The 27588-nt window shown below is 40.5% G+C and overlaps 2 protein-coding genes across 3 annotated transcripts; both read left to right on the forward strand.

Moving 5' to 3' along the window:
- The first annotated feature begins 9303 nt into the window (after positions 1–9303).
- Positions 9304–20729, forward strand: si:ch73-40i7.2 (FYN-binding protein 1). Its single transcript, XM_061825393.1, has 16 exons — positions 9304–9353; positions 11139–11724; positions 13616–13712; positions 13837–13892; positions 14138–14175; positions 14422–14453; positions 15832–15913; positions 16033–16195; positions 17274–17397; positions 17548–17564; positions 18210–18270; positions 18982–19024; positions 19149–19314; positions 19683–19716; positions 20403–20440; positions 20523–20729. Exons 1-16 carry the CDS (start codon positions 9351–9353, stop codon positions 20546–20548), a joined length of 1566 nt encoding a protein of 521 aa, XP_061681377.1. The 5' UTR covers positions 9304–9350; the 3' UTR covers positions 20549–20729.
- A 386-nt stretch (positions 20730–21115) lies between these two features.
- pex11g (peroxisomal biogenesis factor 11 gamma) lies at positions 21116–25568 on the forward strand. Of its 2 annotated transcripts, none has more exons than XM_061826239.1 (5): positions 21116–21355; positions 22276–22473; positions 22654–22832; positions 22978–23040; positions 23146–25568. In XM_061826239.1, the coding sequence occupies exons 1-5, from the start codon at positions 21293–21295 to the stop codon at positions 23360–23362; spliced, it is 720 nt and encodes a 239-aa protein (XP_061682223.1). In that variant the 5' UTR covers positions 21116–21292; the 3' UTR covers positions 23363–25568. The 2 variants fall into 2 exon arrangements, with proteins under 2 accessions (XP_061682223.1, XP_061682224.1); XM_061826240.1 differs by lacking the exon at positions 21116–21355 and adding an exon at positions 22091–22109.
- The last annotated feature ends 2020 nt before the right edge of the window (positions 25569–27588 follow it).

Genomic DNA, 27588 nt, shown 5'->3' on the forward strand with positions numbered 1-27588 from the left:
GTGCTGAACTCAAAGAAATGAATCAGAATCATTCTTAGTGGTCAAGTACTTTTGTAGAATGTTTCCTTGTCATGTGTTAGAAAAATCAGTTAAGATATTAAAAATGTGTCTATTAGCCAAAACTGTATTTTAAAACTGATGACTCATTGAGCTTTTTCATGTACGCCATGCAAGTTAAACATATTACGCAACCGTTTTGAGTGAAATCTCCTTTTAAACGAGCAAACACAGCATTGGGTTGTGAGAAAAATGGCAGGAAAAGAAATCCCTCACAGAGGCAAAAACATGCAAAAGTGGTTTTAAAAGCTTCGATGGTTTTATAAGATAGATATTTTATATTTGTTGCGTAATTTGGTATGTGAACACTGGCGGCGCAACTGCAAAACAGCTGTCACCCACATGTTGGACATAAAATTGGACTTGCATTTCTGGCAAACATAACAATGGATACAAACAAATTGCTTTTGATTTAATTGTAGTGTCACGCAAAAAAACATTTTTGGTGGTACTTGAAGTTTGTCGCGAAGGGAAACAACTTTGCACACTCTGGGAAGTGAGTCAAGACAATGGGAGAATCCCAAAGGATCCCAAAGTTGGGAGTGGGGCGTGGGGGTTACGTAAGCGTAGGCACAACTGGAAGCGTGGGGTCCAAAATGTATTCATAAATAAGAGACTGACCGCGCCACCCATGGCTGTATCATTAAAAACATTCACAAGTAAACTCTGGCGAGCACATGCCCTTAGAGGACACTTTGCACGGAAAGGAAAGTGCCCCCACCTCGTTGCAGTCAACGCAGTAGACTGGAAATGAAAGGGACAGTTTTTACCAAGTTCTCATCATTTGAATGAAAGCGCAAATTTTGTTCCTAGCTGATGGATTCCTGGCGTGACAAATGACTCCAAAATGTTTTCAGAAGACTCTAACATGCATCTGCTGCTCTTTGGCGTTCCTGTTTGTGTGGTCATTTTTAGGTCCTCCTTCATTGATTTAAAGCGGACATATATGACTTTTGAATGGCTTGGATACAAATTCTGTAGTTGAGTGTGCCTTGTTCTCATGTCCCAGCACCACTGTAGTCAAGTCACGTCAAGTCTTTTTCTCATGTTCCAAATTTTGCCTTCTAGTTATCTGACCTTGTTCCTTGGTTTTTGGACCTTGCCTTCTGCCAAGTGTTTCTGTGCTTTTGCCTTTTTGTACTGCTTCCTTGTGCCTGGTATTAAAACCATCTCTCTACCTCGGAGTACTGCATTTGGGTCCTAGACCATGTCCAGTCCTTGTGACAGAATAAGTCTTTCGTTTCCTGCCTATCGCTGAAAAGGGGTAGTGTGTCTTTGTCTTTCAGCAAGCCATTTTGTAGTCCTACCTTATTGTTATACGCATCTGAAGCATTATCTATCAGAGGCACTCTCAAGCACAAAACCCCAAAACCCCAATGATTGTGTTGCTCCTATTATTATGACAAAGCCAAAAAGTAAGCACAGCATTGAATTTTGCTGGATCCACGCTTTAGGATTTGGGAACAGTTAGCTTCTGGCAACTGGCATATACAGGACTGCTTGGTGAAGTTGTCCACGCAGTGTCTGAGGCTCTGTTGTTGTTGTTTTTTTTTCTTTACCCAGCTATGAAACCGAGGACCATTTCTACACCTTCAGCATGATGATTGGAGTTCTCCTTACCACTCCACGTTGTGCATTGTGGACTTGGAGAGGGCATTTGACTTTGTCCCTCTGGGAGTCCTGTAGCGTATCGGGTAAAAGACCCCTTGTTCCAGGCTGTTCTCTGTACAACTGGTCTCAGAGATTAGTCCCACATGAATGAGGCCAAAGGAAGACCCGGGACAAGTTAGAGACTTTGGGCTATTGACCTGTTCGGGCATAAACGCAGGTCTATCAATGATTTTTGCGCCAGTTGGCCCAATTTTTCTTCAGTCTGCCTTCCTGTCAATGTGGCCTAAATATCCACTGCTTGGTATTTCAATTAAGTAATAATGTTTCTCATTTCAAGAAGATTTGGGGATCATCTGATACAAACCCCTTTCAGTTCCTGGGAATTTAAGACAAAATAGCTGAGATGTACAGGAAAACCCCTCGGCTAATACAAATACTGTAGTCTGCCTCATAAACATTTATCCAGCAGATTTCACCACGTGCAATGAAGAGCGACCAGATGTGTCCACTCAAGGGGTCTCTAATCAGTACTGTAGGCACACAAAGGTTAAAAAAAAACCATATATCTTTAAAACTCGGTTTGATTTCTGGGCGGCACAGTGGGTCAGCTGGAAAGCTTTGGTCTCACAGTTCTGATCCCAGACCCGCCTGTGTGGAGTTTGTATGTTCTCCCCGTGCCTGCCTGGGGTTTCTCCGGGCACTCCGGTTTCCTCCCACATCCCAAAAAGATGCAACATTAATTGAACACTCTAAATTGCCCCTCGGTGTGTTTATGAGTGTGACTGTTGTCTGTCTCTCTATGCCCTCCGATTGGCTGGCAACCAGTTCAACACCCCACCCCCTGCCCGTTGACAGCTGGGATAGGCTCCAGCACTCCGTGCGACCCTCATGAGGATAAGGGACTAAGAAAACGGATGGATGGTTTGATTTCCAACTTGAGACTTCAGACCCATGTACTGTACTTGTATAAAAGCAGACTTTGCACTTTCTCTTCTAAAATGGCTCCGAACCATCAAACCTAGTGCTCAAGAGTCGGCGAGTCTCATTAGAGGCTTCATGAGCTTCTCACCTAGTCTTTATCAGTTAAAACATCCTTCCTGCTGATCATCTGTGTTCACTGCTTTAACTTTAAAGTACACGTTCCAACTGGAGTGAACATTAAGAAGCAAACAATATTGTTGTTTCTAAACTCAGTGAAAAACATAATGACACTATGAGAGTACATTTGGAACGTCGTGAGAATAAAGTTAAAATATACCAAAGAGCCGTTAAGGTGATGGTTACCGAAGACCTTGTCAAGTAACATTGATGCAATCTTCACAAACGCTAAAATAAAACACAATCAAAAGCGTTTTTAACAAATACTGTATTTAATTTCCTTCCTGTTCTACATGTGTCAGACTGTTCCTTTGTTTTGTGTTTGGGTCCTACAGGGAATTTTGACATTCGCACAGTATTTTCTGCGTGACCGTAATACTCCTTTTGAATTTTAGGAGCAAATATGGTTGAGACACAAAATCCCACTGTGGGCAGTTGTTTCCACCAATACAAAAGTGCACCTACGATACACGCACAAACACACACACACAAAAAAAAAAATTCCGCATTGGCTCTGGTTCCTTTCCCAGCCAAAGAAAGTCCCTTAGAGAAATACATGACCAGACCATCAACTGCCAATCGCCTTGAAAAGGTCTCACGAACGTGAGCTTCCCAGCAGAGTCTCAGACAACCTTTGACCCTGGAACATTTCAGCCTTGAGGCGAGATGAGTTCCAGGGACATTCTTGTATGCTTCAAGTAGGTGAGCCAGACAAACTGTGATGGATGGATTCGATTCGATTTCACTTTGTTTTTCTCCAGCGTCTCCTGGCTGAGGATTTCCCAGCAGGACCCGTGATGATGGAGACGCAGTGTTCTGCTGGGAGGTTGGGGGGGGGTGGGTGTTTGTCCTGTGTTGGTGACGCTGAGGCCGTCCAACACGAGAGGTAAGCCGTGGCTGCTGTCGGCGATGACGTCACAGTAACCAGCAACAGAAGCAGTTGATCGCCGTTCGCCGTGAGCGTTGTCATAATATTCCAACTGCCTTGCGGTTACCAAAACGTGTGATGATTTTCTTGATACAGTACGTTCGTTGGCCTTTAAGTAATATTTTGATGACCTCACTTGGCAACCAGGGAGGCCAACTATTCAAAACCCCTCTCAGTATGTTACAATACACCTATACAACAATTATAAACACACTTTTAACAAATAGCTCTTTGACAATTGAAAGTTTGGATGGGTCATTTTTTTGTCAAAAGGCCTTATTTGCAAGTATGTAAGATTGTGTGTGGTGTTAAACTCTCGCCACAGTGTGTTTGCCAGATCTGAGACAGTATTTGTGTTGCGGGTGTGCAGCTGTTCCAGTTGTTTTAGCGCTGACGTTCTACAGGATCGCTTTACTGGAATTCAGGAGGCTTTGCGATGGAGATAGCTGGAACTCCTTGTCTGAAGTCACGGGGGGGCACTGACCCCATTTAATGAAGTTTCTGTTGGCGTTTATTCTCTTGTGATGGGAAGATTTTAATAATCATACATATGACTTTTCACCAAAGCTCACCCCTTGCCTTTATGAGGAGAGACAATTTTAAAAAGGACCCACTTCTTTTTGTGTCCTGAATACCCCTGCAAAGGTAACTCTTTTGCTTGTGAGCCCTTGTAAAAGCTTGCTGCAATATGATACTGTACCTAAAGTTTGGTACATCTTTTATTGAAAAGAGAAAAGAGATAGCACAGAGGGAAATCTAAGCAAAGTTAAAAAAGGAAGAGCAAGTGAAGTGAATCTGTACAGGCGACAGTACTTCCTTGTTTACAGAGCTGATCTGTACCCCTTTTTATATTCTGGAGAGGGCAAAATAGAAATACATAACTCCCAAAAAAAGTAATCGGAAGCTATTTTGTATTTTTTTGTCATTTGTGGTGTTATTCACCAGGCAGCTACGGGTCTTGGAGAGTGACCTCAAACGTTAGCTTAGAATGGATGGTGCCGCGCCATCATCCATTCATAAACAACAAAAACAAAAAATATGTTGTTCTAGCCAAATTTTGGATGGTCACCAATGTGGAATGGGCCCTCACTCAGCGCTATATAGAAATGTGGAAATAGACAAAGCAACAAAGACATCATCAAACAGATTACCAGTGGTTAAATTTTTGAGTGTTGTGTGATTCCATTTAAGTCAACAAATACCAGTAATGTCATTCATTATTATGCTAGCCATCCACCCATCAATTTTCTTTGCCACTTATCCTCACAAGGGTCACGAGGAGTGCTGGAGCATATTCCAGCTGTCAAGGGGCAGGAGGCGGGGTACACGAATCACCAATCGCAGGGCACATCGAGACAAACAGCCGCACTCGCAATCACACCTAGGGGCAATTTAGAGTTTCCAATTAATGTTGCATGTTTTTGGAATGTGGGAGGAAAGCGGAGTGCCAGAGGAAACCCACGCAGGCACGGGGAGAACATGCAAGCTCAACACAGGCGCGTCCGGGATTGAACCCGGGAACTCAGAACTGTGAGGCCAACGCTTTACCAACTGATCCACCATGCCGCCCTGTTTCACGTTTTAACATAATTAATTTCACATTATGACATGAAACACTTCATGTTATAATGTGAAACGAACCACGTTATATCATGTAATTTATCACATTATAACATGAAACACATCACGGTAAAACCTAATATGTTCTACTTTATAACCTCAAAACAGAAGACGGGGTACACCCTGAACTGTTTGCCAGCCAATCACAGGGCACAATAGAGTGGCAAACTTCCAGACTTGCAATCACATCTACTGGCAATTTAGAATCTTCAATTAATGCGTGTTTTTGAGATGTGGGAGGAAACCGGAGTGCCCGGAGAAAACCCACACATGCACGGGGAGAACATGCAAACTCCACACAGGCAGGGCTGGGGTTTGAACTCATGACCTCAGAACTGTGAGGCCAACACTTTCCAGCTGACCCACTGTGCCGCCACCATTTTTATGCTAAAAAACACTAATTGTCCATTGGTGCTTGAGATGTTTGTATTTTTCTTAGTGTATGCTGCACAGCTCAGTTCCTCTCAGTTTTACAGGAAAGAACTTCCCCAGTCATATCTGCAATAGCACTTGTGCAAAATGCTTTTTATGAGTCATCCTACTCTTAAAACCAACTCGTCTGCGCTGTCTGTCGACGTCTTTACAGTCAAATCTACAGAAAGTGACCCGAATCCTGCATTTCTTGAAATACATCCATACATTTTGTAAAATGAAAAGATGGTGGCAGGGTTTTCTCCCCATCCCAAAGACACGCAACATTAATTGGAGACTCTAAATTGCCCCTAAGTGTGATTGTGAGTGCGAATGTTTCCTGTCTCCATGTGCCCTGCGATTGGCTGACACCAGTTCAGGGTGTACCCCGCCTCCTGCCCGATGATAGCTGGGATTGGATCCAGTACTCCCCGCGACCCTCGTGAGGATAAGCGGCAAAGAAAATAGATGAATGAATAAAAGGTGAAGAATGTCTACGTAACCCTGCTCCCTTTGATTTGTCTGCATACAGTTTGTGGAATCAAACGTTTGAACAGTAGTGCTACGACTGGTGCAAAATGTGGATGTTGAAAGTCGCCATTGCTTTACTGTGAATGGAGTCAGCTGCAAGGAGGCGGGCAAGCACAAGAAGAGCATTTGACTCAAATTCTCATCCAGAGACTCGGGTGAGTCACATGAAAAACTTTTCTATTGACTTTGTACAAGTCAAGCATTGCATTTATCCTGATTGGATTACCACACTAATGTTGCTGTCCTTTCTGGGCAGTAAAAATTCCAACAATATATAGATTGAGATTGATAGATAACTCCAATGAGGAAAAGCGAAAATGGATGGTTGAGTATAATTCACAGAGAAATGATATAAATCCGCGTTTATATGCTGACAACTGCTCAATTTATTGTTTCACCTTTTCTCAGTTATTTCAGCTTCCGATCTTTTTTTTTTTAAATCTTCCGGTTTTGCTATATCCTTTTTGCGTGTTACAACTGGTTGAGCATGCAAACTCCACAGAGGCAAGGGAAATTAAGTAAATAACAAAAATGTGCAGTGCCAGCGGAAATGAACATGTTGATGTTTGCAAATGTTCAGCGAATTTATTCACAGCAAAGATGTTCATGCTGCTGGAAATACAGTACTGTATAACACAGGTGTCAAACTGGTGGCTCAGGGGCCAGATTCAGCCAGCCACATCACTTTATGTGGCCTGCGAAAGCGAATCAAAATTGCTAATTGGATTCCAATGTAATAATGCTTTGATATTACAAGCATTTTTGTCACAATCCCGCTTTGAAAAGAAATGTAGTAGTTATTTTTTTAACAGGCTTCTGATTTCGCTACTTAATTCATCAATCTATTGTCTAATTATATGACATAATAATGCCTTCATCCGCGTTCACACTCATATCAGCACCCTCCTCCCTTTTTTTTCTCCCTTCATGCTCTTCAACATGAGGATCAGCTCGTTCGTGAAAGACAAACAGGATGTAAGAGTTCTGCCCTGAATTTACCACCAAGAAGACAACTAGAGCCTCATCGATGTCAAGATTGCGCATCTGGTAACCCACAAAAGACACAAAATATTCACAGTACTCTACAGGTATTTGAGTTATTGGTGGAAGTTCTCCATAATTTTTATGTCACCGATGATTACAGCAAGTTGAAATATGACGGGCAGTTACTGAAAGATTACAGTTATGTGCACTTTCAGCACAATATACATCCCACGATATATCTTGGGAAAAAAAAATCTTTCCATGTAAGATGTTAAAAACAATGTTTCAAGTATGTTTGTTTGCAGGCAGCATGCGTTCAGTTTCCGCTAAGTGATGGTGTAAATATGAAGTTCTCGGCGTTCTCATCTTGATGAAAAACACCGCAGCTATTTTTTAAACGTCAGACATTAGAACAAGCCAGACTACTATTTGACAAAGCCTCAATTGTTTTTTTTTTTTTTGTTTTTTGTTTTTTAAACCCCTATTATTATTACTACATAAGTCTTTTAGGAGACTTCTGGACAGGTCCACTCGAGGCCTCCTTGTCCAACGCATCTGAAAACATGTCGTCAGGCAATATCGCACCTGCTGTGGACAGCAAGATTCCTGTTCAAGAACCGCGGCCTGCAGTGGCCGCTAGCGTGGCTCCTTCACGGATCTCTTTCAAATGAATTCTGTACGGCAGGAAACGCTCATGAGCCACTCTGTAAACAGATCATATCATTTGACTCTTATTTCCATTTCTCCCCCTCTATAATCTAACTTGATCTAAAACAAATAATTTCTAAAATCATCATGAAGTCGAATAAGATTATTACTTGCTTCAGGCCCTCTACAGCGTTCATGGCTCAGTTAACAGTGCAGTCTGGTTAAAAAAAATACTTTAAGTGTTAAAAAGAAGACGGGAAAGGAGCACCATCGTAGATGTCAGCATTTTAGGGATTATTTATCGTAAACAATTTCTCAATTATGTTTTGCTTTCTTTCATGACATTTTGTACATTTAACAAACAAAACATAAAGACATCAACATCAGATATCAGAGTACTCCTGATCTTAAACTTCTTTAGCACCACATATTGCAGTCACCTTTCTTCCTGTAAATAAACTACATTGACCTCGTATATTTTCTGTTTTTAGTCAATACGAGAGATCATTTTTAACATTCATTTTCTAGAGCGCTTATCCTCATGAGGGTCACGGTTGCCTTTGGGCAAGAAGTGTGGTACAATCTGGATTGCCCGTCAAGCTCATCCCGTATAGACAAACAAATCAGAATCCCAAATTTTAGCATTAATTTCAAGTCTTCAATAAGTCAAACCCCCAACCTCAGAACTGTGAAGCGAAAGTGCTATCCACGCAAACACAGTCCCACCCCATTTGAAATAATAAAATAATAATTGCTAACAACAATTTTTTTTTTAATGGGCAGCACATGCAAACATGAATTATACATTAGTCTAAATAAAACATTTAGCCACAATCACATACTGTATGTACGGAAGCATGATGCTGCCATACGCAAAAAAAAAATCGCTATCACGTTATAATGTGATATGTTTCACGTTAAAATGTGGATGTTTCATGTTATTACATATGTTTCATGTTATAATGTGGTTAAGTCCACGTTATAACGTGAATCATTTCATGTTATAATGTGAAAAGTTTCACGTTATAATGTAATTCATTTCATGTGATAGTGTGAAACTTTCACGTTAGAACATGATATGCTCTATGTTATAATGTGATTCAGTTCATGTTATAACGCAGATTCATTTCACATTATGATGTAGAAAATAATAAATAAATACATTTAATGAAATGATTCACTTACATGTTCTTGCTCCATACGTAAGAGGCAATCTTCGGGTAAAGCACAATTCCGTAAAAAGCTCACCAACAGGCAACAATACACTTCCGTATGTATGGATACACCTTTGCCTAATTCTTTACTTGTGTATCTGTGTTATGATGCTGCAGGTTTGTCACTTCCTGGATTTGAACAAGTGCACAGCCACATGTCACATTAACGGGGTCGCGCCATCACTGCGCAACATGGCAAGCTTTACCTCCAAACTGCCCTGACACGTCTGGCACCACCTAACGGAATTATGGTAAGTACTTCACAAGTATTTTTTTTCTTTCAGCGCAACAAAGTTTTTTTTGCAAGATAAGGCAAGGACTCAAACGAGCTTGATTGAGTGGGGATTGATTGACTGGGAAAACCACATCCCTGGCTTTAAAAAGTGACATTTGTTCATTTTTTCCTCTCTGAAATATTGTTATTATTGATATTTTAAATATGCACTCTGTCCAGGATTTTAGCTTTAAAAAAAAAACATTTTAAATTACATACATCTGCAGGTCAATCTAGGTTTGCTTTACTTGAAACGTCTTTGCCATTTATTTATTTACACTCTGTTTATATTTTTTTAAAAAGGTTAATTGCCATATAAAGCAATGCACACAGAACACATATGAAAATTTAGCTTAGCACTGCAAAAAGAAAAAAAAAAGAGATTTGACCCACAGCTTCATTTCATCGTACACGGGATCTGTGCCTAATGATTTGAACTGAGTCGCATTTGATGTGCACTCGAACCCTCCAAACTGAAGATGGAAAACCAAAGTTTGTATCTGTTTCCTTTGTTGCCTGCAAGCCAGATGACTCGCGGTGAGTCTTGCAGCTTTTCGGTGCAGCAGTTCTAGCACGCAGCAACATTTTGATGGCAGCCAGCGCAGGATGGTGGTGCGGTTGTCGCATTTCCTTCACAGGTTGTCTGCGTCTTCAAAGGTTACAACTTCTAGACGTTCACTCGAAAGATTCCTTATGTTAGGGCATAATTTAAACCTGCTGTCATTGGGTTGTTGTCAGCAGACTCTTCTTAGTAATGATCCTCAATAAAGCGGTTAAAAGTCTGAACTTAAAGACTTAGGTCTGGTTTTTAATTGGGTCACGTGCCTGAAAAGTTGGAATGAAAAGTGAACACATCCTTTTTAAAACTAGATGAAAGTTTTGTGATGCGAACAAAATGACTATCATTAGCCTTAATTGTCAACTATAAGATGTACAAGTCAATTTCAAAACAAATAATCTGGGGAGTGGAGTACGAAAACAACGATAAATTTGTGGTGTCAGCAAGCACGAGCAAAACGGCACTTTGCTGAAGCCCCGTTTGCTTTAACTGAATTAACTCTGTGGATTCCAAAGTTGAAAATTGTGTCAAATTTGGTCACTCACGCTTGCAGAATTAATTCAAATGAAAGCTAAAAGCCTTCTCGTGGGCACATCCCTCTTCAGATGTTCAGTTTGATTTATGACTCGGCTCTGGCTGGGCCATTACAAAAAAAAAAAAAATCTAATTGATGCCATTTTTGTGCTTGGTTTTGGACCACTGAAGTCTTTTGAACTTCTTTCACCTTGACATTATAGCCACGGGGAAGCTTTGCCATCTGTGGCTATGGTCTTCTATTTTTGCCAGAAATATACCTTTTTGAATTATGGAAACAACACAAATCATTGTGGTTGGCACTTTTGTCAAGTTGGAGGAACTTATGAACACTTCCAAATACCAGTCAGTTTTCATCCTAAATCTCCAGAAGTCTGCTAAAAAGCTGAAGCTAAAAAAGGAAATGACATTAATCTTGTTGAAAACAGCAAAACATTGGCTTCACCAGAAGAAAGAAAGTAAGGCCCTGACTTATATTCTATTGAGAATGAGGGGGGTGACTTGAACAGTTTTTGCACAAGGGATGGCCTTTTTCCTCTTGTAGCGTTCTTGATTTTCCAAATATGTGCTGCACTTTGCCGATTGCTGTGCACTACGCGGGCTTGAGTACAGCTTCTACTGATAACAACCTGCTTGAGAAACAAATCAGTATTTTCTTGTTGTTGTCAGGAAGAGAGCATTGACGTAAAGGCTCTGAGGGCCAGGTTCAGCAGCAGCACCAGCGCCAGCACCTTGAACACCAGCAGCCGGGACAGCAATTCTCCAAAATCTCCACGGCCTGGTCTCATGAGAGCGAAGGCATCAACACCAGACAGGGACGATTGCCTGCCCAAAGTTTCAGCGACCGTGCTTCCACACGTAGCTGGTCCAGATATGCTCAGGTTCCAAAGACAAGAAGCAATGGCGCCTTCCAATCCCTCTGAGCCATTCTTTTTCACCAACTCTCCTCCAAATACAGGAGCCAGAACATCTCCCTGGTTTTCGGGCGTTAATAACATCAAGCATACTGGGGACATGCTCGAAAAAATGATGCTGAGGGGTCCTGCGGGTTCTAAAACCCCACCAGCAGGTTCAACCTTAACTCCTCTCCCGCTGCGACTGAGGAGCGCAAACAATATCATCCCACTGAGGAAGCCCCTCCCCCCCGTGGGACCCTTACCCCTGAAACCCAAACGACCACACAAGGTTGACCTGGGCCAATTCCTGAGGGCTACCCAGCGAGCTAGGCCTCTTCCTGCTATGACGACAACAGCGGGTGAGTATGTATCTAGTTGCTGGAGAGCATAGAGTATCTTCCAAAAGTCACTACGTACACCCTTCACAATTTTATGAACATTTTAGTATAGCTATACATGGGTCAGGTTTATTTGTATAACCTTGAACCACAAGAGTCTCAAGGGGCCTCAAATACCCACATTTAATCAAGACATTCCCTATTGTAACCCCCCCCCCCCCCCCTCGGCCAAAGGACAGCTCAAAACCCCACTTGGGGAGAAAGTTGTTTTCGTATGAACAATTTTTCTCATAGAAAAATTATAGAATGTCAATTCTTCTGTTGCAGGGTCAAATGTTGACACAATGGAACGTTTGATTGTACAGCCCCTATTTTGAGTAAAAATGTAACACTCTGAAAGGGTCACTGATACATAAGACATAAAAAAGTCAGCCAGAATGGACCCATCCATTTGTTCACAACACGTCAGAATATGGATTTTTGCATCTCCCGCCGTGAAAATCCTCTCGCAGCATTTGTCTTGGAGATGATGCAGGAAGTGCCATTGTTTTGCAGACGCCCACACTGGCGAGTTCGTGTGTTTATTCCTGTTTTACCGGCAAGAAATTAGCTATTTTTTTCCCGCGTGTCAGCCAAAATACCGCCTTGTTGTATTGCTGGATTTTGCTAGAACAATCGGGAGAATGGATACACTCTACGCATGCTTCCAAAAGACTCGATTTGTTGTGAAAAATTTAGTGCAGAGGTGCTTTGCGGGTTCTAAATGACAGCTAGGGGGCTAATTTGTCTCACAGTTTATAGCATGTTATGAGATAATTTAGAATACATCTCCTTAGTCAAACCAGCAAATTATAACAAAGCACTTGAATTGCGTATAAGACAAATCACACACAATACAAGACAAAACAATAACAAAATAGAAGTACAAAGACAGTTTAGTACCGTGTAACACAAGCTTACTTGCCAAACAACGTATAGTCACCAAACTCGAACAAATGCTATTTCCAGCAAATGTTCCAGGAATGCAGTACCACTGTTAGCCAGTGGCTTGCCGATGCAGAGGTGGGTCAGCGGGGAGGTGGTTTGGCCACGTGCGGGGAGGAGAAAGGAGCTCCCCCCAAGCCACCGAAGTCTGCGCACCCCTGACGTACTTACTTCGCCCGGCATGGGTCCTCCTGAGTATGCTACATACACAAGACTTGTAAAAGAGTTAGGAAATCGAACAATCATAGGCCTGTTATTTTTAATATTTCATCGGGTTCTTCGTCCGGCTGTCGGGGAGTCTGTTGTTAATTAGAAGTGATCCGCCTATCATCTAAATACGACGCTGCAGGCAGTATGGCCCCCAGTGGGATCTCGAGCGAGACTTGGGCAACTTTGCACATTAAATGACACGCTCTCCACTCATATTTATTTTTTTGTATGGACATTGAACTGAATATTATATGTAATTTTCATAACAACATCTATTTTAAAATGTATATTGGGGTGTCAGTTGCACTTTAACTGACAAGTCTAAAATGACCTTTAGTGCTATGTAGTCAAAAAAATCAAATTCAAATCTAATTGCTTATGTTCTGATGATATGTGACTCAATTAGAGCATTTCAAAATGGAAAATAAATTCAAAAATGGAAGGAGTGAGGTGTCAACCTCATGCTTCCCATTTATTTAACATTCAAAATAGTGATACATGAAGCAACAATTAATTGATGCAGAGGACTGTCTGCCTCACAGTTCTGAAGTTGTGGGTTCAAATCTCAACTGTGAGTAATTTGAGTCCCATCATTGTGCTTGTGTGGGTTTTTTCTCCCGGTGTTCCCATTTCCGTGGACATTAGGTTTATTGAAGATTCCAAATTGTACACAGGCATTGGTGGTCATTTTCTAAAATTTTCATCCTGAACGATTCAGGAGCAAGACAAACAGCCGCAGCTGGAGTGACCAGTCCGTCAAATCCTCCTTCACAAGCCATCAAACCCAGCTGGCAGCAGAACCATCTTACTTCTCCGTGAGTATTTGTTAGTGTCGAAATTAGGTCAGACTCAGATTGATTCAAGAAATTCTTTTAAAAAAAATTTGACATTTGTATATAAAACAACATCAAAACCAAAACAAAACAATTGTCATTGTAGGGACATTGACGTCAACCATGACACTTACGATGACATTGCAAGCTTGTCGGGCAAAGGTAAGAATAAGTGCAATCAAAATCTCGTAGACAAAAACTCATTAAGATATCGGCTAAATTGGCTACATTTTATTTATCACCGTAAATCATGTGAAATCTTACATTTGAACACTTCCAAAGATCCAGCACGATCGCCAATTTACTTGCTTTTGGTTCGGACAGTTCAGCCCTTTATGTAATTTATTTGGACTGATGAGCACAGTTGACCGTATTTGTATGTATTTATTCCTTTTTCTATTTCTCAGAATCAATGGGAAACAGCAGCTCACAGTGGAACGACAGGGTAAGGGAAAAATCATGTGATTGAAACTATTAATCGTGAAATAAAGACAATACAACCTGTGAGGTTAAATGTTAGGAATGTAAAAAAAAAAAACAGGTACAGCAAAATTTCACATCTGTCTAAAAATCCGCCTAAAATTTGAAAAATATATTTCACAGATCTATACAATAATGCCTTCTGAAGCATGCATATTATATTAAAAAGTGCTTATTATTGACTTGAAAATTCACCACGTTTGTCTTGCAGGATGAAAATGACGTGTACGAGGATATTGATGAGTAAGTTTACACTTTAAATGTTTACCAGTACAACAAAAACAACAACAAAAATGGCACTGGCTTGTCAGAAGAACTTTTATATTTTTGTTGCCATAGCAACATAGACCACCTACCTTAGTGAGCTGCAAAATTGTTGGAATACAGCTCGTAAATCTACGCCACTGAAATCACGTGACTGGCCATATTGTCGGTCAAACAAAGCATTGTTCAATGCTAAGTCCGTGGAGACGATACGAAAATATGTCTTATAGTATGACATCTAGAATTTTGTCCGGTACCGTTAAACATTTAGAAGGTGATAATAAACGAAGGTACGTGGAAAAATGAGAGACACTTTGCATAAAGGACCCATATTTAATGCTGAAGTCGATGTTTTTGCCTCAAGTGATTGCTACACAGGCGTGTGTATTTCGTTGGGTACTGTGCATCATGTGCACAATCTCTATACACTTTTAATTTTTTCAATCCAAATATCAATATTTAAATAATTGACCCCTGGTTTTACACAAACTCGCATTCATTAACTATGATTGGGAAAACAATTTAGGACGGGGAGTCGTCTCCTCTGTACACGGAAGCGTATTGCGGCCACACACACGCACCTCCATAGACCTCTCTGTGACCGATGTTTTTTTTTTTTTTTAAAATAGGCATTCTTCTCAAATGAGTCAACTTGGCATCCTAAATACTTATTGGTTATTTGAGATTGAGAAGAATAAGGCCTACCTGAAATGAAGTGATCGCTACACAGGTGTGTGTGTGTGTGTGTGTGTGTGTGTGTGTGTGTGTGTGTGTGTGTGTGTGTGTGTGTGGTGTGTGTGGTGTGTGTGTGTGTGTGTGTGTGTGTGTGTGTGTGTGTGTGTGTGTGGTGTGTGTGTGTGTATTTTGGTTGGGCACCATCCATCATGTTTAATTGCCGAAATCCATCAATTTTTTCTGGTCTTTTCAGATGGTATTCCATAGAATGATCTCTTTGAATATCTGTCTCGTCTGTTGTGCCAACCAACAGCACAACAAGTCTCGGGCATTGTGAATATTCTACTCCGGTTCAATGTCTCCCACAATGTCAAGCAGCTCTGTTTGACTGGAATTATGGCGCCAAATCCTGACATCACGTGCACGAGCTCTATAGCCAGAACGCATCTCAATTTGTGTTCGCATCAGGGCTAACATTACAACAGCTGTTAGCTGTGTTTGTATAATCCTTCCCCACAACAGGATAATCAACATTTAAGCATCATGTGATGAAATGTTTTCGGTAAATGTGTAACTCAGCTTTCGTACTGGTGATAGTGTGTTAGCCCAACTACAAGTAGCAATGATTGTAGCCCTGCGGTTCTTTTGGTCGTACTGTTTTCACAAATACTAAACGATACAGTGATCAAGTGAGGGTGAAGAGGGATCCTGGAAAGGTGGTGCAGGAACAGAAAAGAGAAAAAGAGTTCAGGAGAATATTCCAGGTAAGACTGCAACCATATCCATCTTTTGTTGATCCTCTTACTGTATGGACCATGCGTCCATCTTGAAACTCAAACATTGCCACCCGACATTAGCTTCCATGTCTTCCATTGCTCTGTAGCTGCAGGCTGAGGAAGAAATTCTCCACACCGCCGTCGCTCGCCACGACTGGAACGGCGGCGGCAAACTGGACCTCAGGGTCCACCAAGCCGAGAGCGTGGAGATCCTCCGATTGAGGAATAACCCCGAGGGCAAGTGGCTGGCTCGCAACCAGGATGGAAAGTGTGAGCTTTATATGCACGACAACCTTGACGCTTGAGGGCTTTTATGTACATGAAATGATGGGCCGGTTCTTTTGGATCTTTCCAGAATTTATTTTAGTGACTAGCTTGTCGTACCAATGTCAAATGAATGTTATTCAATAGAGACAACAGTTACGCAGTGTTTTTGCCACACACATTTTTTTCAGGGTAATTCATAGTGATTTTTTTTTCAAATTTATTGGCATTGTTTGATGGGTTTTTACAGGATGTTTACTTTCTGTAATGTCCTCACATGTGGGAAAGAAGAGCCACAGTCATCATTGCAGTAAACACAATCAGCACACTCACACAGATGCTGCTGTCTGCCACAGCACATGCCCAAAAACTCACACGCAAGTTGATGTGTGTGTAACTAACTTAATTGACTTTATTTTTATTGATTCATGTTTCAGCTAAATGTTAAATTTAGTACTGTATTATTAAAATAGTTACCTGTGACTGGTTTATCACTTCAAATTGTTTGTATGTGCAAGTTTAAACTTGACTTCCTGTTTTTACGTTTGCTGCCTTTTATTTTGAAGGGTATGCACCGGAGCTATATATTTTTGGCATGAAAAGTAACTTCACACGATACTGCTGATATTTGAAAATGAAAGTAAACCTAGATGACACAAAAAGAGTAACAAATGGAACCAAATATTATAAAACGTGATTCCTTTGCCTACCCAGCAATCACGCACAAGGTTAGCATTTGTAATACCGTGAGGCAACGTTTTGTGAATTTTGTACCAATTTATTTATTTATTTCACTAGTTTGACATTTGATGACGTTTTAGATCACTGTCGAGCTTTTTTTTTTTTTTTTTTTTTGTCGTGAGCTCTTAAGTTGGTTTGAGGACTAAAATGAACGCAAAAAATCATCAGTGCATAAGCGCAACCAAATGTTCATCATGAAGTCACACAGAAACGCAAAGAATAGGGCAGGTCATGAGCAGTATGTGCATGCATCATTTTTTTATTCTTTTATAAAGTGTATGGTCACCTGTGAGCCAGACACCGACCCCTTAAAAATATCTCATCATTGTATTCTGGTCTACAGATGGTTACATCAGTAACACGTGTGTGGATGTTGACTATGAGGCGGTGAAGCGCAAGTTGATCCAGTCCAGAAGAACAGATGGCTCAACTTTACCTCCACCTCCTCCAGACCAGTCCGCGAACAGGTACACTGTAGTATCATCTTTATCCTGCAGCACCGGAGCTCTGAACCTTAAAAATGCTCTGATGCTGCAAAAATTGTACTATACTACTCTTTCTGGCCCTTTTACGTAATACGTGTTGTTGTTGTTTTTTTTCTTTCTTCATATTTGCAGTTTGAGTCACAGTCAAAGTAAGTGCCAAAGTGCAAACACTATACAAGTACTGTAAAGGAGCTACCGGTAACTGTGAATCCTTAGAAAACCACTCGCAATGCCAGCCCAAGGCATGAGACACTAAATGGCTGCTTCTGCCCCCCCCCCACCCCCCGCCTCCAACAATATAAAGTATTTCTATTTTTATTTAAGAACTTTGTCAAAGAATTTCAAGGGGTGATATAGACGTCAAAATCCTATGTTCTTTATTGTGTAAAAATTGTATTGGTAGAAGTGAAAAAGAGGTGTCACAGTGGTGCTGTGTTTTTTTTTTTGGGGGGGGGCAAATCATATTAATGCCAATGGCCTTATGAAGGCTTGGGTGGGCATGTACACACACACACACATTTTTAAAACAAGACTTATTCTGTTCAGTAATAATAATAGAAATAATGAGAATTTTATTTTGAATATTATTTTTTAATACTGACAGTTTGTATTATACATATTTCACATATATTTCAACCGTGATAGGGAACCTAATCCATGCATAATGATTCAACAAATGTGAGGAATAGTCTCATTCAAGTGACTATTGGAAGTGCTTCCCAAAATAAACTTCACAGAATTGGAGACGCATCATGCACAGACAAGCAAACCAATTGTTTTACTTTTGTTTACAGATTATTATGATGACTTTCATCTCTCCAATGAGGATTTTCCACCACCACCACCTGAACTACGGTACAGTGTTTTATTTCTTTGTACATGTATGTTTTGCATTTTCGGTGGAAGTGCCAAAGTCAAACACATTCTGCTATTCCTCACATTTGTTCTTATAATAATTCAAAAAACACATTTTTCTACGGATATTTACATGAACCCATTGATTATTTCAATGTACAAGCTGTCAGCACCAGCAAATGTTTATCAGTAGAATCACTTATTGAGTAATGAGTAGCATTTTAATATTCCAGTCATACATGTGTAAGAAAACCTGACCACAATAATAATAATAGTACATAATAATACATGAAAAAAATACTCACCCTTTGAATACCATAGCTAGACGAATGTGTTTCTAGAGCAATACTGCAGTCTAGTGGAAAGTTATAGGCATTGGTGGAAATAGGATACGTTGTGAGTGTATTTTGGTAGCATAAAGCAATACAAAAAATGTGTAAAAATGTTTTCTTTCCAATAATTTTGTTGCCAAGCTTCACTGCTTATTTCCTTGCTAATCGGCAGCCATTTTGCAGAATACACAGTACATGCACCAGTTGTGAGTCATCAGAAACATAGACCTATACATTTGCAATCTAAAATGTAATATTCATCCCATACAATTCATTTGTATCTTAAAGTATATTAGCAAAGGGTGATCGATGACAGGAGCGTTATTTTCAAATTGGATAACAGAAAACAAGCCATAAAATTGTTTTTGGTCTTTTTCAGCATTGACGCCAATGTGGAAAAGGAACTCAGGAAAAAATTCAAGGTCAATATTTCCTTACACGTTTTCATTACTCATGGTTTCTTTGTTGGGCAGTTGACAATATGATGCTAGAATGTGGTCCGAAAGATTATTGCACTATTTAATATACCAGTGCTAAATGTGTCAGTTTGACGGTCCGCTGAGGGTCTTGCACACCGTGATGATTGATCCTAACGCTGTCGTGAAGAAGCCAGGCGGGAAAGACCTCCACGTGTCTCCCGGGGACGTTCTGGATGTCGTCCAGCTCACCAACAGCAAGAAAGTTCTGTGCCACAACCACACAACGGGAAAATGTCAGTGAACACATCGCATTTGCAATATTTGTGACTTTGACTGGAGGTGTTTGTATGAAAGGCAACTTGAAGTTTGTGTAAAGTTTATTGACAAAGTCCATTTTCATAGTGACAATTGAAACACGACCAGATTACCACCAGAAGGATAAATAAAAAGAAACCAGTACATAAAATACAACATGATACACTATATGAGCATGCATCCAATACTACATTCGAGCATATTCTCTGCTCATATTGATGTATGTTTTGTGGTGAGCAAAACTTTCTAACAGATGAATAGTTCAAAATAAAGTTGTGTACATACATTGTCAACATTTGCTCTCAACTTGGCTATTCTAAGGGTCTTCTTGTGTTATGTCTTACAGATGGTTATGTCTCCAGAAATCTTCTTATTCCAATGTGAGTTATTCTTACTTTTTAAATTTGCATACAGTGGCACCTCAGTTTATGAACAATTCAGTTCATGCGCATTTTTTAAGAAAGAAAAATTACCTTGGGATAGATCCTACTTTTAGTTTACTTACGCTAGTTTTGGCATGGCCATGGAAGCTCAGGATTTTGTGTTTCTGTCAAAGATGTTTTTTTTTTTTTTTAAGTGGGCCTCCAATGCAACATGAAAGCTGGCCATTTAGGGCTATTAGTAACCACGGTGAACGTAAACATTGTGCTTGAAAAGGGTTAGTCACAGCACAGTGGTTTGCTAGGGAGCCCACTGTTATTTCATCATCATAAATTGTGTTTCCACCTATTTTTGTACTGGACAGTATGGTTTTAAGCACACATCGATCAAAATAAGGTAGCTATAATACCGTTTTGTGGCGGGAATAAATTAACTGCATTTTAATTACTGTGATTTTAATGAGAAAAATTACCTCGGTTTCAGAATGGAATCATTTTAATTGGTGACCTGAGATTCCACAGTAAATGGAAGTTATAACATGCACAGACATTAAAACAATAATTAGTGTTCCATTACAAAAAACACAAAACATGTTCTTGGTGTTGAAGTCCAATCCTATGGAGATGAAACAAAGGAAACTGTCATGAAAATGAATATCTTTACAAATTTCCATCCTCATTTGCAGGGAAGGGGATGTTTATGACGATATTGGTCACACCAGTGGTGAGTTAAATGTCCTTGAATGATGGCAATGATTGGCCATGGAAATGCATTTTCTTATCGCTTTTCTTCTTTTCTCTTTCAGATCCACATGACAACTCTGCACACTGACTATTTCCATGTCAAGCCACACATAAATAAATAAATAGAGATATGAGAGAGAAATGAATCCAAACAGACTACAGCATATTAAAGCTAGATAAACCTGAGGACCAAAAATTGTTAGTTACAGAGTTGTTATGGCTACAAAAAAAAAAAAGATTCAATTAGTTATTGTATGCAATTGACACTATTCCTGGAGCTTTTGTTTAGCTTCACCTCTGAGAACAGTTCAAATAAATCCTCGTATTTAAGTAGATGTATGTCTGATGTGTTGTCTCCATTGGTATTTAAGAAAAGTTTACGATGCCGTTGTTAAACGATGATCCGCCGACTTCCCCAAATGAAGTTGACTACAGATACATAATGATTACAAATACATGTAATAATAATGGTGATAATAATGAACCGTTTTTAAACAAGAACATTTATACATACATACATGAAATAAAATACATATTCATATTTAACGATTGTAAAATCATCTACAGTTGTCAACTGAGCAATAAATTAGTCGTACGTTAGAGGGCAGCAGTGTTGTGCGTTTCAGAGCAGAAGATGGGGAAGCTCGGCGATCGACTACATGAGTCTGAACTGTTTTGTGGTCGGAGTCCAACAGTCCAGTCGAAAAACGAGGATGTCAAGTGAACCAAGTTTTACGCAAGCAAGCCTGACAGACTTTGTACACTTCATTTGGTTACTTTTTTTTTTTTATTGTTGTTGTTATTTTGACAACCCCTCGACCTCGTGTCAGACATGCAGGACTCTGTTCACTGCCTTGTTCAGTTTTTAGAGTCCTACAGGGGCAGAGATAAAGTCGTGAGTATAGTGCCTGGTTCCTTGTTTCATTTGCACTTCAAATGACAACACAGTTTTGTTTTGGGGGAGTCCCCCGCCTTCACGATTGCACGACAGAGAAGGACGGGAGGAAGGCTCTCTCCTTTGATTTTAAGATAACAATCACTTTCCTCAGCGGATGCGAATCGAACCACTTCTCGCCTGCTCTCGTCTCAGCCTGATTGTAATTCCAATGTCTGGTGTGTTTGTGCATTCGTAGGATTGCCTTCTCACTTTTGGCAAAAGCTAGCGTGCGGGAGTGGCACGTAAGCAACCGCATAGAAATATATTCAACAACTCTTCATGTCAATCTAAACCTGTGTAAATAAACTCCATCGCTCTTCGTATCCTGAAATGAAAAACTAAATTCCAAGTAAACAGTTCTGTAACTCAAATTATCTAGCTGTGGAACTGTACTTTTCAATTGTGATCACCAGCCTGAGGAGGCTAAACATAAATATTTATGGTGCTAGGCATCCATTCCTTTTCTGTGCCGCTTATCCTCACGAGGGTCACGAGAGTGCTGGAGCCAATCCCAGCAGGAGACAGGGTACACCGTGAACTGGTTGCCAGACAATCACAGGGCAGTCTTATTGTGCTATAACAATAATATACATTTCCTTTGTCTATTCGTATTGACCAGGGATTTTGTTTTCATTGGAGAAAGTGTTTTTTATTTACAGTTGAAGAATTGAAGGACTTTATTTTTTGAGGCAAAGCATGGCTGATGCACATGGTGATTAATTAAGCTCCTATTTGGGGAAATACTTTGCACATACTAATTTATTTGGTCAGTGCTATATTGTCCGATCAAAAGAATGAATAAAATAAGTCAGATATCGTGTAAAGAATATGAAATACACGTTGTCGCCAAAGTCTTTTGTTTGTGACTCTCTTTGCAGATCAGGACGCTCTGCTACGGCTCGCAGCTGGTCGGAGGCATTCTTTCACGCAAGGCAGATGCGGATGCTTCGTCGCCCAACCTTGGGAAAAGTCTGCTTCTGTTTTCTGATCAGCTAAGCCACTGCAGGACGGTGCTGAGGCTGTTTGATGATCTGGCCATGCTGGCTTATTCCCAGAGTTATGGATTTGGAGCCAAGGTGTCCCTTTCCTTCTTCTAATAATGCCAAATGTTGCAAATGCATGGTGTAATTATAAGTAGAGGATCGGTTGCACAAACTGAACCAAAACTCACCCGGAACCCAGATGAAGAATGTGGATGGACGGATGTTTGCTTTCCACTGATGCCAACACCGACCTATGTCGCATGTCGTCTCCAGGAGAGAGATGGAATCCTTCGCTGCATATCAGTACTTGCGAATGTGGCTGACCAGCTCTACTACCCGTGTGAACACGTGGCCTGGGCCGCTGATGCGCACCTCGTTCGGGTCAAGTCTGACAGGTGGTGGCTGTTCAGCACGGTGCTTTGGGGAACCTCGCTGCTGCTGGGGATCCTGAGGTGAAGTCGGCGCTCTGCTCATCTGTGCATCTTCTTCCGGGTGACTTAGTCAATACCTTGAATTATGATTTTTCCATTGTGCTCTATCACCATAGTTTGCATGTATTGTGCAAATATGGTAGAACTTGTTTGGTTTTTTTCCCAGGTCACTTCGTGTTATGACGCTGCTCAAGAGGAAGCTTGGTAAATGTGACCAAGACGGAAGCAGGTGGTGTAGCTCCAGTTTTCTTTCATTAACTCCCCTGGTCAGAGGAATGAAGGACAGCATATGAGATAATGTTTTCTCTCTACTAATCTTTTCCGCCTCCCACAGCCGCTGTCAGATCCATAGGCAGATGCGAGCAGAGCTGCTTTCCATCCTCAGAGCTATGACAGACCTCAGTAATGCCATCCACTGGATGCCACCCGGCTTCCTGTGGGCAGGAAAATTCCCGGCATGGCTCGTGGGACTGATGGGCACAATCTCCTCTGTCGTTGGTTTGATCGAGGTAAACGCAGAAAACTATGACGGAAAAGGCAGTACTGAGTGATGGACGCTTTGAGAACACTGCACAAAATCAAGTCATTATCTTTAATGGGATCTGTTCATTTTCCACCTCATTTGGCTCCTCTGAATGTGGAGGAACGCCGGCACTATTCTGAGACCCTTTTGTCATTACAAATTGGAGATAGAAAAGCGGTTCTGTAACTGATGTCGTATGCACTTGTTGCCCAAAATCAACAATGGCAAGTAGGATATTGCAATATTTAATCATTTTTCATGGTCGTCAACTCACTAGGGTTGATGCTTTTGGTCGTTTCAATTATTTTCTACAGCATATGCTGTACATGACTGCTGCTACATTGTGTTTATACAATATCGTGGGAATATTTCGCTGAACGTGAGGATTAAAGAGGCGAAGTAGTGTGCAAAAATTACTGTGGCAATATTTAAATGATAATATTCGGCTGGCGGCACGGTGGATCAGCTGGTAAAGCATTGGCCTCACAGTTCTGAAGTCCAGGGTTCGATCCCGGACCCGCCTGTGTGGAATTTGCATGTTCTCCCCATGCCTGCGTGGGGCACTCGGGTTTCCTCCCAGATCCCAAAAACATGCAGCAATAATTGAACACTCTAAATTGCCCCTAGGTGTGATTGCGAGTGTGACTGTCATCTGTCTCTATGTGCCCTGCGATTGGCTGGCAACCAGTTCAGGGTCTACCCCGCCTCCTGCCCGTTGACAGCTGGGACAGGCTCCAGCACTCCCGCGACCCTCGTGAGGATAAGTGGCTAAGAAAATGGATGGATGGACGGATATTCCACTGTAGTGAATAATTGATCTGAAGAAACTCATGATGGAATTTTTAGTACTGTAATTTCCGGCCTATTAGTCGCAACTTTTTTGACACGCTTTGAACCTGCGGTTTATGCGGTGCTAGTATTAGCGCACCTGGTTTTAACCAGGTGTGTTCTGTAGGCCGGGAATTACGGTAAATCCAAACAATGACTCTAGACGTAGTATTTTTAATCATTCTATCACAATATAATGTGTCACTTAATGGCAATTTGTAGAATCTGACTAAATAATGTCTTCAATATGTTGATTAGAGGAGAAAGTGATGGAGTATAAACTTCATCTGTTTTAAAAAGTGATTAAATATTGTGATATCCTACTTCTCATTGTCAATTTTGTGAAGCAAGTATAATGGCAGGGACACAACCTGTTTTTTTATCGACAGTTTATCATGACAAATTGGTTAGCCAAGTGACTGTAGTTGAATCTCAAATAAGTTGGTAGATTGTATGATCAGGATTTTCTGGAATACATGTGGGGTTAGATTGGGTAATTTTTTTTAATTTAAGAATATGAAATGCTTCAGCCACAGACTCACTCCCCCTCTGAGGGTGAAAAAAAGGTGTGTGTTTGGGGCTGGGGGTGGGTATGTTGGTCCATCAGACAAAGAGTTGCTTGAAGAAATGGTCTCGGCTCCGGCGAGTGACAAGTTTACGGCAGTTTCTAAGGAAATGTGTGTTCTCCCCCCATGAAGCAGATGTGATGAGAAAAGACTTTCACCCAGGTGGTGGTGTCAATCAGGACAGATCAGGGATTTGATGTAACAAATGATCTCTGAGTTCTAAGGAAAATCAATGGTGGTTTATCCATACAAACAGAACCCTCTCAGATGTGGTGAGAAAAAAAAACTTCATCCAGGGTCCATTTAAAAAAAAAAAAAAAAAGAGGGAGGGGGAGGTGAAATTCCCTCAGCAAGACCTGTCGGTGGGGGGAACGGTGATTTCTGGTCACACCTTGAGCTGGCTGTGATGAGTTAGAACATGTTCTGGTCACATCTTCCAGACTGAATTCCGGTTGCAGATTCGACTTCCAATAACAATCTTTCACCATTTTCCTGTGAATTTCTGGAAACAAATGTCACTTCCGGCGCTCATTCCTGGCCTCTAATGGTGACATCACCACCGGTATACTCAATGGGATATTCATAAATGTCAATACACTGATCAAAAACCACTGTTGTTAATTTTTGAAAATAAAGTCAAGAAATACTGTTTGTCCATTAGACACCCCATGAATGTGAAAGTTTTATGTGCTCTGTATCATTTATTTCTGTAAGGGGACTGAATGTTTTGCTCTGTTTTGTATTTCACCCCCTGTCGATTGAGTTTCCATGTTTTGTTTTTCCTGAATAAGATGATGACATCGCAGAGAAGTTGCACCAGTTATGGAATGATTCACAATAAAATAATGCATAAATCCTTCAGTAATTTTTCTTCATTCATCACCTCTTACAGTGATTTCTCCAGATTTTATGAAGCTTTTGATGACAATTGTGTCATTAAAGGAGAATCTATTCATTGTAAATCTATTGAGATGACAAACCAAAATATTATAAAATGGGCAACAGACACCTTTAGATGACTATAGATGCGATTAATTAAAATGTAACAAGGACATCGCCTGAAGCCTTACCCAGTTGCACTATAAATTTGAGAAAAATAAATCACATCTATAGTCATTTAATCCCAAACCACATTCAAAATCAGGAACTGGGTCTGTCGATAAAAGAGTCGCTTTTACTCACTATTAACATTATTTGTCCTGCACATCTTCAAATAGGTATAATTGCACAACTTTTATTATTACATTTCACTGACGTGAAGAAAATGTATTTATGTAACAGCACATTTCATACACAACTCTAATCTTTACATGATTAAAAACAAAAAAAATGAAACTGCTTATGAATATTACTCAGAACGTACAGTGCGAGGTAGACGTATAAACAAAAAGGTGAAATTTCTCTAAAATGCCCAGTTTTACGCAGGTAGGGAGTGTGTGTGTGTGTGTGTGTGTGTGTGTGTGTGTGTGGTGTGTGTGTGTGTGTGTGTGTGTATAGTATATTTTAACCTGAAATTAAAAACCTTCACACTTGGTGCTGACCATTTGTGTTTGAAACCTCTTACACCTGACCATCCCGACCAATGACGTAGAATAACATTTTAAATTTTGTTTGTCATTGATCCTCTTCCTCTCTCTCTCTCTCTCTCTCTCTCCCCCCCCCCTTTCCCCTCTTTTGTCTCTTGCCATTTCCACCTTTACATTAGTCTCAAGCAGACCGGTGTCCCTGATGGGCTGAGTACAAGCGCCTTTTAAAGGTGATTTGTTTAGAGGCTAGTGTTGGGGTGTGTTAGGTGTAGGTGACATTCATAATAATCATGCTAAGGCTGCACTTCAGTCCATACCTCTACTTTCAAAATTAATCTGTTCCGGAAGTCATTTCGTAACTAGAATCTCATTTTATATGTACATAGCCTAATCCGTTCCATTTGTACATTTATATTTGAATTAGAATTTTGAAATAATTAATAATACATTGAAAACTGGTATTAAAAACATTTGTGTTTAATAGGAAACATTGCTTTTGAAAACGGAATCTTAATACAGTACTGTAATTTGAAATACAAACAATATTTTAGTTACAGTATTTTTTGTCCTGTAAACAGTGGAGGGAACCTGCTGGACGAACAAATGGTTTCACGAATACGTTTGCATTCTGTGAATTAGTTAAAACAAAAAAAGAAAGTTGAAACGACCATTTTTCTACAGCCGCTAAGCTGTACTAAATTAGGTGCTATTAAAAGTACACCACATCTCTCCATCGGGATTCTTTCCTACAATGTGAAAATTACTTTGCTGCTGTTGTCTCATTTTTAATGGGAATTAGTCGCTTTTTGAGGACATGTGAGTTTCCCGTTTATAGATGGAGTCTTTTTAAATTGCATGTATCAAAAAGAAAAATTCCAGACCAATGCAACTGCGCACTTGTCGCACATTCTCAGCGAACATTAAAACCGATTCAGCAGCGAACCACTCATCACATCGCAGTTTATCTGACCGGGAATGTGGCACCAGGAAAACGGTGACCTCACGTGCACGATCTCTACAGCAGAGACGTATTACTTGGAAATGTAAATGACCTGTTTTGTATTTCTTGTGTCCTGCAGAGGTCAACAAGCTGCCAGTGAGTACAACAGGTAGGAAGAAGGCCGGTGCAATCAGCCGGGGAGTAAACCTCAAAGACTGAAGGACGGAATGGAGTTAACAAATTGGGAAGTTGGAGCTCAGAACTCAGACCTTCATCACGGTCCAACTGAGATGGCAGGTAGAGGCTCGTAACCAACAAGCTGATGGATGTCACGCTGAGAACTTACAGCCTGAAATGATCAGATTTTTTTTCGTTTCTTTTTTTTTTTTTTTTT

This window comes from Syngnathoides biaculeatus, chromosome 7 (genome assembly GCF_019802595.1).
Source record: "Syngnathoides biaculeatus isolate LvHL_M chromosome 7, ASM1980259v1, whole genome shotgun sequence".
Lineage (NCBI taxonomy): Eukaryota > Metazoa > Chordata > Actinopteri > Syngnathiformes > Syngnathidae > Syngnathoides > Syngnathoides biaculeatus.